General features: G+C 35.0%; 1 protein-coding gene across 8 annotated transcripts in view; it reads right to left on the reverse strand.

Annotated features, from left to right (window-relative positions):
- The window catches only part of SYT14 (synaptotagmin 14), a 124,687-nt gene that overhangs the window by 69,192 nt on the left and 39,008 nt on the right, over positions 1-16,487 (reverse strand). For all 8 annotated transcript variants that reach the window (XM_017811719.1, XM_017811723.1, XM_017811722.1 and 5 more), the window contains exon 2: positions 10,037-10,084. Coding sequence is in view for 5 of the 8 variants with exons in the window: in XM_017811723.1 (XP_017667212.1) it covers positions 10,037-10,084 (48 nt within the window). In the remaining 3 variants the exon portion in view is untranslated. The remainder of the gene's footprint in view (positions 1-10,036; positions 10,085-16,487) is intronic.

Consider the following 16,487-nt stretch of genomic DNA (forward strand, 5'->3'; position numbering starts at 1 on the left):
ATTGAACTGCTGGCTATGGAAATGGCATAGAAAGTTATACTCATTAGAGAAGCATTACATTAACATCACTTTATTTCACTTTTATTATTATCATCACTAGAATCAACATTATTTGAATACAGAAACTTACCATCTCTTCATCTTAAATATCAAATTAGCATGTCTTTCTCAAATAACTTCCCTGTTATGAAATAATTTTTCTTTTACAAAAGATGTTTCAAACTCTTCAGAAAATAACAGCATCTTTAAAATCACCAAAACAACAAACATTCTCAGACATATTAAAAATAATTTAATATTTTTAATATTAAATTTAAAAGCATTTAATGTTTTTAATACCCCCAAATTGTATTTACTATCCAGTCAATTGGTTTTAGAGCTTCCACATTCCACATCACACTGCTCACTCAGTACTATGTACAAAGCCACGCAGTTATTTTAATGATGTTTCAATTATTCATTTACAAATGCAACACTATCTCATCTGCACACAAATCAAGGAACTAGGGGGTATGAGGTGAAGAACCTCATTACCTTTAAGATCCTAGTACAAAAAACCAATTAAAATGTAAGTTTGTTTTTATTTATAACCTGTTTAAATTTTTTACAGTTTGATCCAAGATATTTTAGCCTATTAAATTCTTTTAAACAAATAGGACTGTTGTTTTGCATTTAGTCTTGAAGAAGAATTATTTTTATTGCTATTAATTTTTTACACCATTGCATCTTAACATTACACAAAAATAACCTGTACTGTCCAGCTCAAAAATATTTTCATCCAAATGCTATTTACTGCTGCTTGTTACTTCTTTCCAACTTGCACAAGAAATTAACATATTCTCAGAAGGCTGCACAGATTATTGAACCAAAAAATGAGATTTGTGCCTTGACTGCCTTTTCTCTATGCTTGAACTATTTATCTCCAAGGAGGAGGTATTTATTTCTCACAGGCAACTCGTGTCATAACAGAAAAACACAAACAAAACCCACTATGCCTCCGTCTGCTCCCCAGTCTGCTGGTCTGACTAATTACTCGAACTGTACTTTCATATGTGTCAGTTTACATGTAAATATTTTTTTCCTTTTATAACTAATTACAAAGGATGGTCTCTTCTCTAACAGTAACTGAACTTGAAGGTTACCTAAGGTTTTGTGCTCTTTCTAAACAGCTTTTCTTTGACAATGAAAACTCAATACATAATGTTTCATAACAATTTAGCAGCATTAGTAACTTCCTGTTTGCTGGAGTAGTTGAAGAAGCACTAACAAGTGAATAGAACCTCGTTTATCTGGACAAAATCATATACCTACAGAGGGCAATATTTTATCCAATGTTGTGTCAGAAGACTTAAACATTAAATTCTTGACTATCTGCACTTTTTACAAACTTAAACTGTCTGGCAGGTGAGATCAGTATTAGAATACTTTCCCGTATAAAAAACAGGAGCAACATTTCCACAAAAATTGACTACCTGATATTGCTGCTAAAAATCAATGACAGACAATGAAATCAAAATTCTCTCTAAATATTTATATTAAACGTGTCAAAAGACAAAATTCCAAACATATTTCCTATGCTTCCTGTTTTAATCTTTCTTCTTTATCTCATATGAAACATATATCATATGTCATTCCCTTCTACGAACTTACCTATTTCTCTTATGTTTTGCCGAAACAATCTGGAAAAGTGTTTTAGCTCAACTTAAAACACACAATTACATCTCATTTATCAATGGTTTTAATTTTTTAGTTACGTTAGGCAACATTAAAACTGAAACTTTCCTGTATAAAGATGCTGCCCCTCCAAAACTTACATTTTGGCTTTGTTCTGCAGCACAGACTTTGTACCTTGGCCCACTACTAAAGGCTACATCTGTCAGTGTATTACGTTAAATACACTTTATACTGCTGGTCTTATGACATTCCTTCATTTGTGTCTGTTGCTCATGCATCTTGCACTTTTTTGTGCAGCAAGTTTACACACTCTCCAGTACAAATTAAAAGCACCTGCAACATGAGCTACCTATATTTCAACACTTTAAATACCTATACCCGGTACACTACCTTGAGTGACATGCAATTTCAAACGAATGTAAACTTGAAATGATAACTGAATTTCAATCCAGAACCGAAAAGAGCATTGTATTTCCTAAATGAGAAAATTATTAACAATCTTAGCGGCACGAACCTTTCAGGAGTTTTTAGGACTGACAGAATGAAATCAGGATGAAAGTGCTTATTTAACTTTCTATTTAGAATAATAATGCCCTTTAAATAGACCTTTCAAAGTAATACTGAGGAAAACAGATAACTTACATTATCTGAAGTGATACACGACGCCACTTATGGGTTAATTTCTAAAAAATTTCATACACCTATTATTAAGCAAAACATAAATGTGCTTGTTTACATGAGAGGTTCACTGGAATTAGTGTATTGTGACAGCTACACTGCTCTAACTCCACTGTCACTTTTATTCCAGTGGAAACTTATCAGTAACAATAGAAATTTTTTTTACCATTTGGTTTATGTCACTTCACACTGGCTGAAGGATAATATGCACTTCTACAGAGAGAAATCAGACCTTCTTCTCCTCTTCATTCTAATCACAAGGACTAATAAGAAAAATACATTTAAACATCTAGATTCCAGGAATTCTTTCACATAGGAAGAAAGTCTAGAATTTATTTTAATTAAAAATTTCAGTTTATTTGATTTTATGATTAGCAATTAAATTACTTGACTAAATAAACATCAAATAGAGTTCATTTACTTCATAAAATACAATCACAGAATCACAGAATATGCTGAGTTGGAAGAGACCCCCAAGGATCATCAAAGTCCAACTGCTGGCCCCAAGAGCCACACCATGTGCCTGAGAGCATTTTCCAAACACTTCTTGAACTCTGTCAGGCTTGGTGCTGTGACCACTTCCCCGGGCAGCCTGTTCCAGTGCCCAACCACACTCTGGGTGAAGAACCTTTCCCTAATATCCAACCTAAACCTCCCCTGACACAACTTCAGGCCATTCCCTCGGGTCCTGTCACTGGTCATCACAGAGAAGAGATCAGTGCCTGCCCCTCCACCTTGTGAAGAAGTTGTACACTGTGATGAGGTTTCCCCTCCATCTCCTGTTCTCCAGGCTGAACGAGCCAAGTGACCTCAGCTGCTCACAGGTTATGATAAAAATGGTTGGGTTCATTAAGTTAACTAATCACATACATAAGTGCATGAAAATACTTGTAGCAACTCTAGTATTGCCTCTGCAGATTGTCATTTCCAGGATCCTTTTCCCTTTCTTTTAAAATACCATGCTGAAACTGTCTTTTGGAAATAAATTTCATTACAGGAAAAAGAGGACTCTGGTCTCCAAAATACCACTGATCTACGAAAGAATTTAGGAATAACTGAAGTCATAGTCGGAGAAGGAGATTTAAACTTTTGACAGAAATCTTTTAATTCCTAAATCCTTATGGGCTGAGGAAGTTGTCAGCCTGCCATCCCTGCTGATTTACCAGTCCCTCAATGCCTTTTCTCTCTAACATGGAATTCATCTCCTATTGAGTAATATCTCGCAACAGAAATCTCTGAAAAGAAACAGCAAAGGAAGCATCACATTTGCCACTTGGAATAGACACTGATCATGGAATCATGTTGATTACCTGCAAATCCCAATAATCTGTTGCAATTACATAGCATATTACACGACTATTATCCACGCAGTGGGTAAGAGAACAGCAGTGGTTATAAATTTTTTAATGGCATTCTCAAATAATCCTCCCAAAGCAAAAGTATTTAAGACCCGCAGGGGTCTAGAGACTTGTGGTTTAGAAGTTCATACCTATTACAAAGTAGGTCTCCACTATGGGGGGGAGGAGGAAATCTATGTACTAAAAATCTTCTAAAACCACATTTTTCCCTATCAGACACTACAATTAACATCAAAGCATGAGACAATCCAGCACAGTAATTAACTCGGATATACAGCAAAGTACTGTGAGGTAAAAATGATTATATGAACATGCAAACTTCTTGAGTGAAGAAATACCAGGGTTTAGATATAGCAAAGTTCTTACACAGAAAACTTGCTATGAAAGAAGAGGTACTGCCACAGCCGGAGTTAAGTGACCTCAGCAGCTGCTGCTTTCCAGAAGACTCCCAACACAGGGGAACATACAGAAGCAATACTCTGCTTCAGTAACCTCAAAGAAAAGTATTTATTTCATATTAAATTTTCTCTAATCCAAAACATATACATACAGATTACCTTTCCAACAGAGTGAAGAATTCAGTATATATTCCAGTGATGTTAATTTTAACATTATAACTTCCATTTTTATAACATGTAGCCATACTTCTAAAATATCTCCCACGTCTATTAAGTTTAGCATTCATGGAATAAAGGACATAAAATTTTTTCAAGCCTTCAGAAAAAAAAAGTATTCGTCTATTTTAAACTAATTAGTGTACAATTATGAACAGACTAATTACTATTTTCTGCCTATATTATAAAAGTAGCTTTAATTGTGTATACCTTTTTAATGAAGAGGTTTTATTCCTATCTTTAAAAAGAGAAAATGCACTTTACTTTTTACTGTCCAAATCTGAACCTCTAAATGAGCATAGAAATTACACATATTTAAAATCATAGCATCACAGATTATCCTGGGTTGGAATGTGAGGTTTCCTAATTTAAAGAAATTTGCTACCGTCTGAGGCATCACCTTTCTCTTTATGAAGCACAAGTTCTATCAACTAGATGACAGCAGGGAGAAAGGGGAAAAAATATTTTATTTCTTTTTCAGAAGCAATTATTTAGTGTAGACTATCATAAAAATTGTAAGATAACTTGAGTATCAGATGCAGTTGATTTGCAGTAAAATAATGTTTCTACTTGTAAAATGAAACTCATGAATAAATACTATTTTTTTCCATTAGGATTAAATGCAGTTGGCAACTTAACATTCAGACACATGCAAATGGATAAGAATAGTTGACCAGAACATTAAAGAGGAATAGTTCTACTTAAAACATACTTCTGACAAAGCAAAAATTCATACCTTCTTATCTTTTCAAAATTATTATTACAAGTGACATTTTTCATTGTCAGCCAAAGACATTGTCTTTTTGCAACTTCTCTTTTGCATATTAAAGAGAGCACTTCTGTTCCATTATTAGTCACAAAGTCAGTTTGCTGAACAGTTTCCTTTGTTTGCAAGACTGCCACAACAATAGACAGAAAAGAACATCTTGCAAAAGAAAAAAGAGCTTAAAATAATTTTTAAACATCTGTGCAACTCAGCCCTTACTCAGATACTCAATCTACAATTCCATGAATTAAATACAGAATACATTGCTGAGTTAGAAGTATCACTTTGCATTACTTTGAGAATAAACAAATGAACAAGGGTGAGAGACCTGAAAGTAATATGGTCATGTATTTTCTCCTTTAATGTCACTTCCATGCCATACAGTGAATATCATACATACCAGAATATATTTAAGAGAATACCAGAATATATTTAATATTTCTTCAGTAACACCTTAACATCATAAGCACTCATCTCAAGTTTGATTTGTCTGTACAAAGAGAACTTGAAAACAGCCTTAAATAAAATACTACTGCATCTAACAACTGCCAATTCCAAGTTGGACTTGCAGCTACAGTGCACTACACAACCAAAAAAGATACATTTTTCTCAAGTGTGATCTCAAGTTCCCTGAATTCTTTTATGTCAGTAGCAAATAACCAAAGGAACACCTTACATAACTCATGACTCTCTCAAAAACAAGTGTGTACTAGGAAAACAACCAGCAAAAAGGCAAACCATTAACTGAGTAGTTTCAGAAAAACTGTCACCTGCTGTCAAAAACTAAGCAAGACTCTTCTTTCCACAGCCAAGTCTTCAATTTGTATTGTCAGATATTGAATATGTGCATGTACACAAAACAAACTTGCATTAAATAACAGAAGTAAACAAGATGTTAATTTATAATAAAACTAGAAATATGTTTTTCTTTTCAATTTTCAGAGTTCAACAATGTGTAAATACAAGCCCACGCAAACAATTCAACCACCTAACTATGTTAAACATAGGAGACACAAATTTTAGTGCCTCCCTAATAGGTGATCATACATCTTTAAAGTTATTTTTGATAGCTGGAAAGTGACTTGTTCAGGATTTTGTGGCTATTAGATGTTACGTAACGGTCACAAAATACATTTTCAGGACACACATTCTCTGTATTTATGCATTTAGAAGAAGCCTCTTTAAAAATACATACGAATTAGATTTTAAGGCTTTCCAGAAAAGCCTATCAGTCTCCTTACTCCTGATCAGCTCTTTGCAGGTTCTTCTCAAAAATGTATGAATCTGCTTAAAGGAAACCAAATAACCAAACACTATAAAAGCACTGGAACCCTTGTGCAGACCAGAAGTGGACGCAGCACAGTCTCCCTTGGGCAAAAACGAAGCTGTAACTGTATGAGACATGGGAGCAGCCCTGTCCCAGACCACTGCTACACCTTTGGGTAGCAAATCTGAGTTGTGTATCAATATCATACTGAGATCATATTTACACTAAAATTCAGATAATCTCAGATATTCAATGAGCATTAGAACTGGTACTTGCAAATCTTTGAATCTGAAAAAACTAAAAATAAATCTACCAACCAAGTTAGGTTTATTTCAGTGGAAGCATTGTTAATATATAAAAAAAAAAGCTTTAATGATGCTTTTAAATGAAAACACAAACAAAAATGCAACTATTTGCAGTCTAGGCTAGTGCAGCCTAGAGCACGTAAAAATTTGAAAATAACAAATGTAACTAAAATAACCTCCATGGATTTGACTAACCTGAGAAATAAAAAAAAAATTTTAAAAAAAGAAGAAAAATTATGTTTCAGGTTATTTTAACAGCTGAATAGTCTTAGAGCAGACATTTCCTTTTTAAGGTTTGGGTTTTGGTTTTACAGCCTTCACATGAAGGTAAGAAGTTTTTATGATGCCATTTGAGCTAAATGGTCTGGTCACACACAGCCTTTCAGACCTTTCTGGTCACTTGCCACATTTTATCATATGACACTCCAAAGTTCCTATTTTCCTAGCAAAAAATTAATAGGCAGTCAAGAAAAAGACAATTTAAGAATGTGTTACTTTGACAACTAGAAAAAAACCTGATCACAGCAACAGGTGTTCTTCAAGTCATATAATCCCCATATAAATTGTAATTACACTCCATCACTTGAAACCGGAAAGTTTTCCCCTACATTATTCATAGAAGACACATGCTTGCTTGCTTGCTTGCTTGCTAACTTTTCCCTTTTCCTGCTAACTTTTCCCTATTCAGTACAGGAAAAATAAGATGGAACTTATCCTACTAGTTGTTTCTCAACACGGACAGATAAGCAAAGCACAAATGTACACGGTCGTCTCTAAGAACTTTAGTTACTTAACACTGGCTATTTACTACTAATGTTTCGTTCAGGGGTTCCACAAGGGCACTCTAACTACAGTCACAGGGCAGTCACAGTTGCCCACCATCCCCTGGCAGAAAACATCAGAGGCTTTCAGGCAGCTAGAGAACCATTTTGTCAAACACTGCACCAGCTCTCATGGCCTCACTGACCGTATTCGATGGAAATGAGGGAATGTATGAATGCCCGGAGTGCTGGAGTGTACTCTCCTGGTGCCACAGTCACACAGACACCAGTGAAAAAGGAGAGGGGCACACTGCAAACTTACTCAGCACCAGACAGGACTGCAGGACTACCTATGTGTTGATGAGAACACTTAATTTGTCCATCCAACTTCTACAGTGGGCTCACAGACCAAAAAAAGGCTTGGCTTTCATGGCACAGCCAAGAGATGGTGAACTACATCCTGTGTAAGCTTGACATGAGTATTCAGTGGCATTAATGACAAAGCTGGAAGGTCTGATTTGACCAGCTCGAGACTGCTGGCAGCGAGGAGTTCTCAGTTTGGAAATGCCTTCCTATTCCGAGGAGGTCAGTAGAGATGTTGAGTCTGCACCCTTATCCTGGCAAGCAGGCAGGCCTGGACAACTGGCAAATAAAGCAACCCTTAGGAGCCTGGCCTTGGTCAGAAAATAAAAGCATCTTGGATGTGTATCAGATGATGTAAAGTCTTAAGATAAAGTAACCAAAACTCTATACAACTGGAAGATTCTTAGTACAATGGCAAGCACCTTCTTCTTTATACATACACATCAAGTAGGGAGCAAAGACAGACAAGAATGCACCCAATCCATGCACTACAAGGAACACAGCTGGGCATAGGGAGGTTAGAATACACAAGGAAACTCCTATGACCTAAAAAGGAACCCAACATAATGTGGGTATAAATGGCACTAAGAGGATATTTCTCTTTTAATCACACTTAGGCTAATTTATAACCACTAATGCTAAAACACAGGTTCTATGCATCTGTTATTTAAAAAAAAAAAAAGGTGTATCATATCAATGGCAAATGATATGCTTAGAATCTAATGTTCAAATTTAACTTAGAACCTTAAAAAAAGCACATCTTTTCAATTTAACTTCCCAGCAATTGACATTAAAGCCATAGAGCACTACCTCCAAGAACTCAGAAGAATTGTTTTTCCTAAAATCACTACAGTATCCTAAAATACATCGGGATTAAGAAGATAAATAGATTTTGAAATTTTATCAGTAAGCTTCCTGAAATTCCAATGAGTTTCTCAATTCAGGAAGAAAAACAGGGTCTATTATAGAAGGAATACAGAGCACTGTGTGTACCGACATCCATCAACAGAAAACCAGAGACAGCAATAAAGATGTTTTTTAAAAAACAAAACCAAAGCCTAAGAAAACATCAAAAGAAAAAAAATTCACCTCCCCTCCAAAATACAAACGAAGTAACAAAAAAAAGCAAGATCTAAATGATTCACAGTTTAGAAAAGCAGAGAAATGTTTTTAATTACAGTACTGTCAAACCACACACAACATTCAGTAATTCTTTTAATAGATATTTGGAAAAGATGACTTCTGACCATAAAGCTGTTTTGACCTTAACCGGTAAACTTAATTCTGAGGTTAGGCGATGTTAAATAAATGCTTCAAAAAACCCTCAAAATGTTACTAAAATCTCTAAGTGAATGCAATGGAAACTCAGAGGACAAACAAAATTTCTTCCCACAAAGTATGATGTGGTTTGACAATACTATTGAGCCAGTCTAACACTTAGTTTTTGTCAAAAGAGTCTTGTAGACTTCCTCCTCTCCCAGCACACTTTCTTACTCCTTTCCTTTTGAAAGCACCGAGACTCTTCTGACCTAACTGTGACTCAGTTCAAGCAACTAATCTTTGAAGAAACTGGATTTTTTTATCCAAGGGTAGCTTTCAGATCAGAAGACAGAGATTCAACAGCAATGCTGCAGGAGGGAGTGCAGGGCTCCCAAAAGGGACAGAAAACAGAACTGTATCTAGTCTTTATATCAGCTGAGCTGTTCTGTCAAGCTCCAACTTCAATCACTGTAGCTCAGCTTTAAGCCTGTAACAGTTTTCTCTTGAGCACAGCTCTGTTCCCTGCTCTGTCAATTACTGGTTTCACTACTGATACAGTCGTTGTCAAAGAAGTTTGAGTTATTAGGATCTCACCTGAAATCAGAGGCAGATATTGCCAGTCCATTACAGCAGTTATTTAAAACATCCTCACAACTTTCTATTACTACTAAAAATCAAATCATCCTACAAATATGTAGACAAGGAAAAGATCAAAATTCTCGTGGTTACCCAACACAGTTGAGCAACATCAACAAATTCCATGTAACTCGGTGAATATTGCAGGAGTACCTTTACCCTTCTTGCAAAAAATCAAATTTTATTTTGTAATTTCACTTTTTTTTTCTTTTTTTTCATTGACACTGTCAGCATCAAAAGATTCTGCAACACAAAGATGCAACACTAAGACCCAGAAAAGGTGAGATCATAACAGAAGATTTCTCACCAGTACTATTCACAAGCTAAGAACTACTTTCACAAATCAATGCTTACCTTTCCTAATGCAGATCAGCTCATGTACACCACAAGTTCGTTCTCCACCTATGTGGAAATAAATAATTAGAAACCAATAACAAATAAAATATATTTGATTTCTTAATAAGGTTTATAAACAGTGTAAAAGAAAGTACCAAAACTATGTCATTTAATGAAAATGCAAAAGACTGACCTAACGAATTTTCCATTTATATATTAAATCCTTTGGAGAAAACCATAAATGTACCTTTGGCTTAGTATTGCTAATGGTGGTACAGTTTGAAGAGCTTTACATTGAATTTATACAGATAAAATTACAAAAGCAAGCACTTTAACTCAAGCCACACTAATGTTTCCCAAGTACAAAACCTAATTTCCTGTTTGGAGGGAAGGGTATCTACAAAAGAATTGCCAAAATATCAAAAATATTTGTGACATAACATAATGCCAAAATAAAATTATTATCTTCCATAGGAAAAAAAAAAAAAAAAAAAAAGAGAGAAGTCCTGTTACCAAAGGCTGGGTTTGCCTGGAATTTCTCCTTTCAAGATTTCTTTCATAAAAAAAAACAGCGGTACAGAATTAAAGATACTTACACGAGAATAATAAAATTGTTGCTAGAAACAGCTTTCGTTTACATTTTAATGTCAGAATTACAGCTCGTAAACAAAATGCCAGCACATAATATACCCAGTGAGAACAAGGAAGGAACCCACAAAGGAAGGGGAATACATTCGGTCAACCATGTTCACAGAGAAAGGTGTGATCCAGGAACTGGACAGGAAACAAGCTATTGCTAAGCCTTGCAGAAGGAGGAATGGGCAGTGGCAAACTGTCGAAGAGATTCTTTTAATGGTTTGTAGAAATTATTGGAAGAGTTGATTTTTTTTATTGTGATCACTTTATATTGAATACATTTACAGTATTCACGATCTTCTTCTCTTTTAAATATATATCTAAAATAAAAACATTTTGGAATGATATGCCCCGTGGTCAAACCTTAGAATTAAAACTACGTCAAGCTATGGCTTCTCTTAATTATGCCCTAACACCCACTAAGCCTTCTTCCCCTGACAACAAAAGACTACAGCATATGAATATAGAAGTGGGGGGAACTGCTGAGGTTTTCATACCCAGTTCTCTGCAATCTCATAAAAATACAAAGCAAGAGATACAAAAACTCACAAAGCACCTATTCCATATGCATTAATCACTACTAGGCTCCAAACGCTTCATGACACACTAAAATAAGCTTCAGGTAACAAAATTCTTTCCATCTCAAAAATATGGAAATACATTATACAGCACTTATTACTCTCCTTTATTCCATAATAAATGAATTTTGACATACAATAAAGCATACTATGATATAATATCAACTAATACTTAAAACTTTTAATTGGTAACACTAGTAGATGGTGGTGCATAAGTTTTGAGGACATCTGTATTTGTAGTTAAATTTACACTTTAAAGAAATAACTGTAGGAAATGCATATATTGGAAGGAAAAAAGGATAAAAGGGATCAAATAAATGTAGTAAAACATAACTCTTCTAAAATAAAATCAAATGTCTATGAAATTAAAAAGAATCCTCATTTTATGTCAATATATTTTTTTTCATGTTCAGTAATGTGAAATACAAGCTTCAAAGATAGTCTTGAATGGGAACTCAAGAGTCAGTAAGTCTGAGGATTCCATGAGTTTTGTATAGTCATCATCATTACAAAAGCCAGTTATAATAGCAATATGATTCCCTCTTTTCAGTGCATTCTAGAAGCTGGACAACATCATTTTCATTCAAAAAACAGAAGAAAAACTAAATTAAAAAATAATAATCTGCTTTTATGACAACAAGGCATTAAAAAAAAACCAATCAAAACAAAAACAGACTTAAGGAAAAGATTACAATCTTCTTTTATGTCATTGCAATCATCTTCAGGGTACAAAAGAAAAACCAGAATAGAGACAGAAAAGTCACTCTTCTAGTCTTCTCCCTAGAATTTCTTCTCCTGATAGTCTTAAATTCAGCAGTAAGGAAATAATAAAAACTACTGAAAAAAATTAAAGAATTTTTCATTACGCAGATGCCAGACAGTTAAAAATAAAGATTCACCTAGAAACGACTAAGAGAAGAGAGCAGCAGTAAATTTAAATTATATTCACTTCCCTCACTGAAATCAACCAGCTTGAAATCATATCATAAAATACTAATTTTAGGTTTAGATTCTGCATTGCTACCTATTGTTTTCTAAAAAAGAGATCTTTATTCAATCATTTAGATGCTAAAATATGATGGTGTTCCACTAAATAAAGCCTTTGCATTAATCTGCATGCTACTTTTTATTGACTACAAAACTATAATAAATTTATACCATTTAATATGCATTCAGTCAGGATTTTATTCCTCTTATTTTGCTAGAAAATGCTGAATGTTATTTCTTATTTAATAGGTAAGTGATCTATCACTTTTTCCCCAAACTTTGCTTTTGGATGAAAATCAACTGTTAAATGAAAACACAAGTGATCTACATGTTTTGAAAATAAAGTTGAAGAAAGTATCTTTTATATTTTAAGCTAACCAGTGTATTGAACACATATTTTATCCTCAATTCATCTGGGCAGATTCTTCTTTTCCCCAGTGGTCCTCAAAACTGTGGAACTAATACAATACTGACACTTTGTTTTTACTCATAGATTAACAAATGAACACAAGTTTTTCTGTCTTTCCAACTCCCAAAAATTCTCTCAGCTTTGAACAACCTAGACACTGAAAGAAACTAAACTGAAAATATTTGGATGACAGCAAATATTTGGATGACTGCTAATTTAGCACTTCAGTCTGAAAAAACTGAGTTTGTGTCACTTAGCCCACAAATCCCAAATGTTCAGTGGTATGACCGTCTTAAATTTTACTCCTTAAATACTATTTTTAAGTAATTGATCCTAATATAGTGTTAGTTCACCATAATTTTATAGGTAATTAAAATTTAAGTTTGATTTAGACACAAATTATTATTAATTTTACTTCATCTTGACTATGAATGTGATCTCATATTTAAGATTTTAAAATTTTAAATGAGTTTGCATATAAAACTACATAATATTTCGTCCAAAATGTAATCTGAGAATAGAAACACACCCACCTGGGGATACAGAACTTTTCTTAATTTCAGACAATAGAAGTAAAATGAAAAATAATGAAAGATTTAGTAATTTTAGAATTGCACATTCAACAAAACATTTTCATTTTCTTGAGCTAGAAAAACCACCTAAAAAACCATCTTAAAATCTGAAACATTCAAACATTTAGCACAAACAGAATGGCCTGATGAAGTTTCATTTTCTCAATTTAAGACAAAGATTTTGTATACCAAGTCACTATTTGCCAAGATGACTATTACACCAAAAGAGATGAAAAAGTGTACATCAAAGAAGACAAAGTATCTCCTGAATTTTGTATTAATTGAAAATTTTATGTCTTTCTAAAATGAGTCCACTTCAAAATTCAAAGTTCTACTATGTTTGGACTTCAGGTGAAACTTCACTACTGGACGCTGAAAATAATTGTCTAGGAAATGTAACACTGGCATTATCATAGAGGGATTTAGGTTGGGAATGACTTCAGAACAGAACTAGGACCAGCTTTACAGGAGATTCCTCTGGGTCTCAACCAACCAAGTTCTGCAATGCCCAAGATTCCATGACCTCTCCAGACAGCACTGGTTCCCTCTCACTGTGAACACTTCCTCCTCACAGCCAGCCAGGACTTCCCTTGATGTAGCTCACACCCACTGCCTCATGTGCTTTCACTGCACAGCTTAGGACCTCATCTCCATCTCTGAGACCCCCTTATACAGTAAAAGGCTGCAGTAAGAGTCTCCTCCACAAAGGTATTGCCTAAGTCTCTCCTCATGTGCCATGTACTCTGTTCCCTCCCAAGTTAGTGGCACTCTGCTGACAAACTCCAGTTTGTCATCCTCTCATGCTGGGTTATCACATCCAGATACAGGCCAGAGGCACCTGGCTGGTCCCTGAACTTGCTGTTCACCTCAGGGTCTTTTGTACAGGGTTTCTTCTGGCCAGCCTGTCTGCAGCATCTAGTGCTGCACGGGCTTAGGCTTCATTTGTCCTTGTTTAAGTTTCTGAGGTTCCTTCAGGCCGCTTTTTATCTTGCCGAGCACCTGCCAGACAGCAGCCCTGCCCTCCAGCTTATTAACTGCCCCCTACCTGCCATCACCCACAAACTCAGCAAGGCCACAGTCCATCCCTTCAATAAACATGTCGTACAGTCTCAGTTCCAGTACCAAAACTGTGGTGCGTAAAAAATTCATTATTCTTCAGCTCAGCAACAAATCCGTATTAGCAGTTGCAGAGGAACATTACATTGTATCACAAAAGCCTTTGTCATCAGGTGTAATTCTGGGGATGTATTTTTTATACGATAAATTACTTTCCTGCTGAGGATGGTATTTTAATTAGCATTTTCATAAGTTTGGACCACATTCAACAAATGTTTACTTAACATTTTATTCAACATTAGACAACTATTTTTTCCCTTGGCAAATCCGCAAAACTCCAGTGCAGAACAACAACACTGCGCAGGTTGAGTTGCACGAAGGGGGTGAGGGGTACAGCGTTCATCACAGCCCTTGAGAGTCCATCTTGCTGAATTACAGAGGAGTAGCTGCTGCCCACGCACAGCAATGGCAAGGGACGTGCATTTCAGCAGAGCTCCTTCCCTCCTGCTCTGGGACCCCTCGTCAGACACGGTCACAGTTAAAACTACAACTCACAGGTAAGGCTTGGGTGTGCAGGACTGTCAAATGAGAAAGAAACAACAAGGCTGTGCAGCAAATGCATGAAATAGAAGTGTTACAGCGCAGAAACGTAAAATGGGATACAAGTGAATAAAGCCTAACACCATTAATGTTACCGTGTCTGAAGCATGTGGAAATACTAATGCTTCTGCTGTGAATACAAGATACTCAGAAAACCCATTCTTATGCTAAGCTGTTTCATGTAACATACTACAAATTTATCAAAAGAGACAACCGTAATGGAAGTGTTCTGGGTTACATACATCAACAAATCTACTCCTTGAGAAACTGTCTCATACCATAAACTGAATTTAAGGAAGAATCTGGTTTTAGATGAACAGACAGCTAACAGCAATGGAAAATAAAGTTGAAAAGACTTTGAAAGAACAGCAACTCTACAGCTGGCATCAGTATGGTGTTTGTCCTAAAAAGGTTACATATATTTATTAGCCTATCCTTGCTCGTGGTGTAAAATCACCTCTGCAACCTTTTCACAATTTTAGTCTACAAATAATATTGGTTATGTAAAAAATGAAATGTTTAAAGTTGAATGCTTAGAACTAGTCAAAAAGCAAACTAAAAAGCAAACAATGTCTGAGTTTATAAGGAGAGAGCAAGTTAAAAAAAAATAAAATTTGCTATTTTATATACTGATTTATATGCCCGCATCTTGTATGTTTTATGCGGTTTTGGTCTCCTCTTGGTCCTTCCACCTCAAAGAATAAAATGGAACCACAGAACACACAAAGAAATGCAAAAAAAAAAAAAAAAGGTCAGTGAAAACAGTTAAAACACAAATGGTTTTCATATGAGGAATGACTTAATAGACTAAGACTCTAGAATAAAGACAATTATTCACAGTCTAACTCACTAATAAGAGAAATAAGTATCAGATTAAATTAGCAGCAGACATGTTCAAGACCAGAAGTTTTCAAGAGTAAAAGTCAGAAATCAATGTTCTGGTTTTAAAATGAAAACTCCTATGGTGAAGACTGTCTTCTTTACTAGCACCATTTAAAATGATCACTGTCCAGTAATTTCTTACCCTAAGGATAAGGTCATCTACCTTTCCCAAGAATATTTTGTTTGCTGTTACGCAACCATAAAAGTATTGACAAACATTAAACCAGTTTTCTCATGGAAGATATTTACTTCTGAATTATATTTGTAATCAACAGAACCAATGGCACTGATCAATGAATTAGCAATCAATGACAATTAATCAAGACTAGCATAGCCGTTTCTGGAGACAGCATGGATTTTCTAAGCTCACCAAGTAATAAAATAAAGAGGTTATTTGGGACTTTCTCTCCCATCATGAAAATAGTATTATCTCACCTTCCTTCCTACCCAGAATGACCACACACTTTTCTTTCCCTCCTCTTCTGACAACTGAAATAGAATTAGCACTTATAAAAACCAAAAAAGTTCTTTATTTTACCCAGCTCTCAGTCAAGTACTTCTTCAGCTAAGTCTTACTGATGGAAATAAAGAAATACAGTAAATCTAACTCACACAGAAACATCCATCCAGTATAAATGGTTCAAATCTGATGACCTAATATAAAACCTTTAAATTTTTTTTTAAAAGAACTGAAAGCTACAAAAGGAACTTCATTGCAAATGCCAAAATTATTAAATATGCATTGCCAA

The sequence above is a fragment of the Lepidothrix coronata genome, unplaced genomic scaffold, assembly GCF_001604755.1.
Source record: "Lepidothrix coronata isolate B3197 unplaced genomic scaffold, Lepidothrix_coronata-1.0 Scaffold33, whole genome shotgun sequence".
NCBI classification, from domain to species: domain Eukaryota; kingdom Metazoa; phylum Chordata; class Aves; order Passeriformes; family Pipridae; genus Lepidothrix; species Lepidothrix coronata.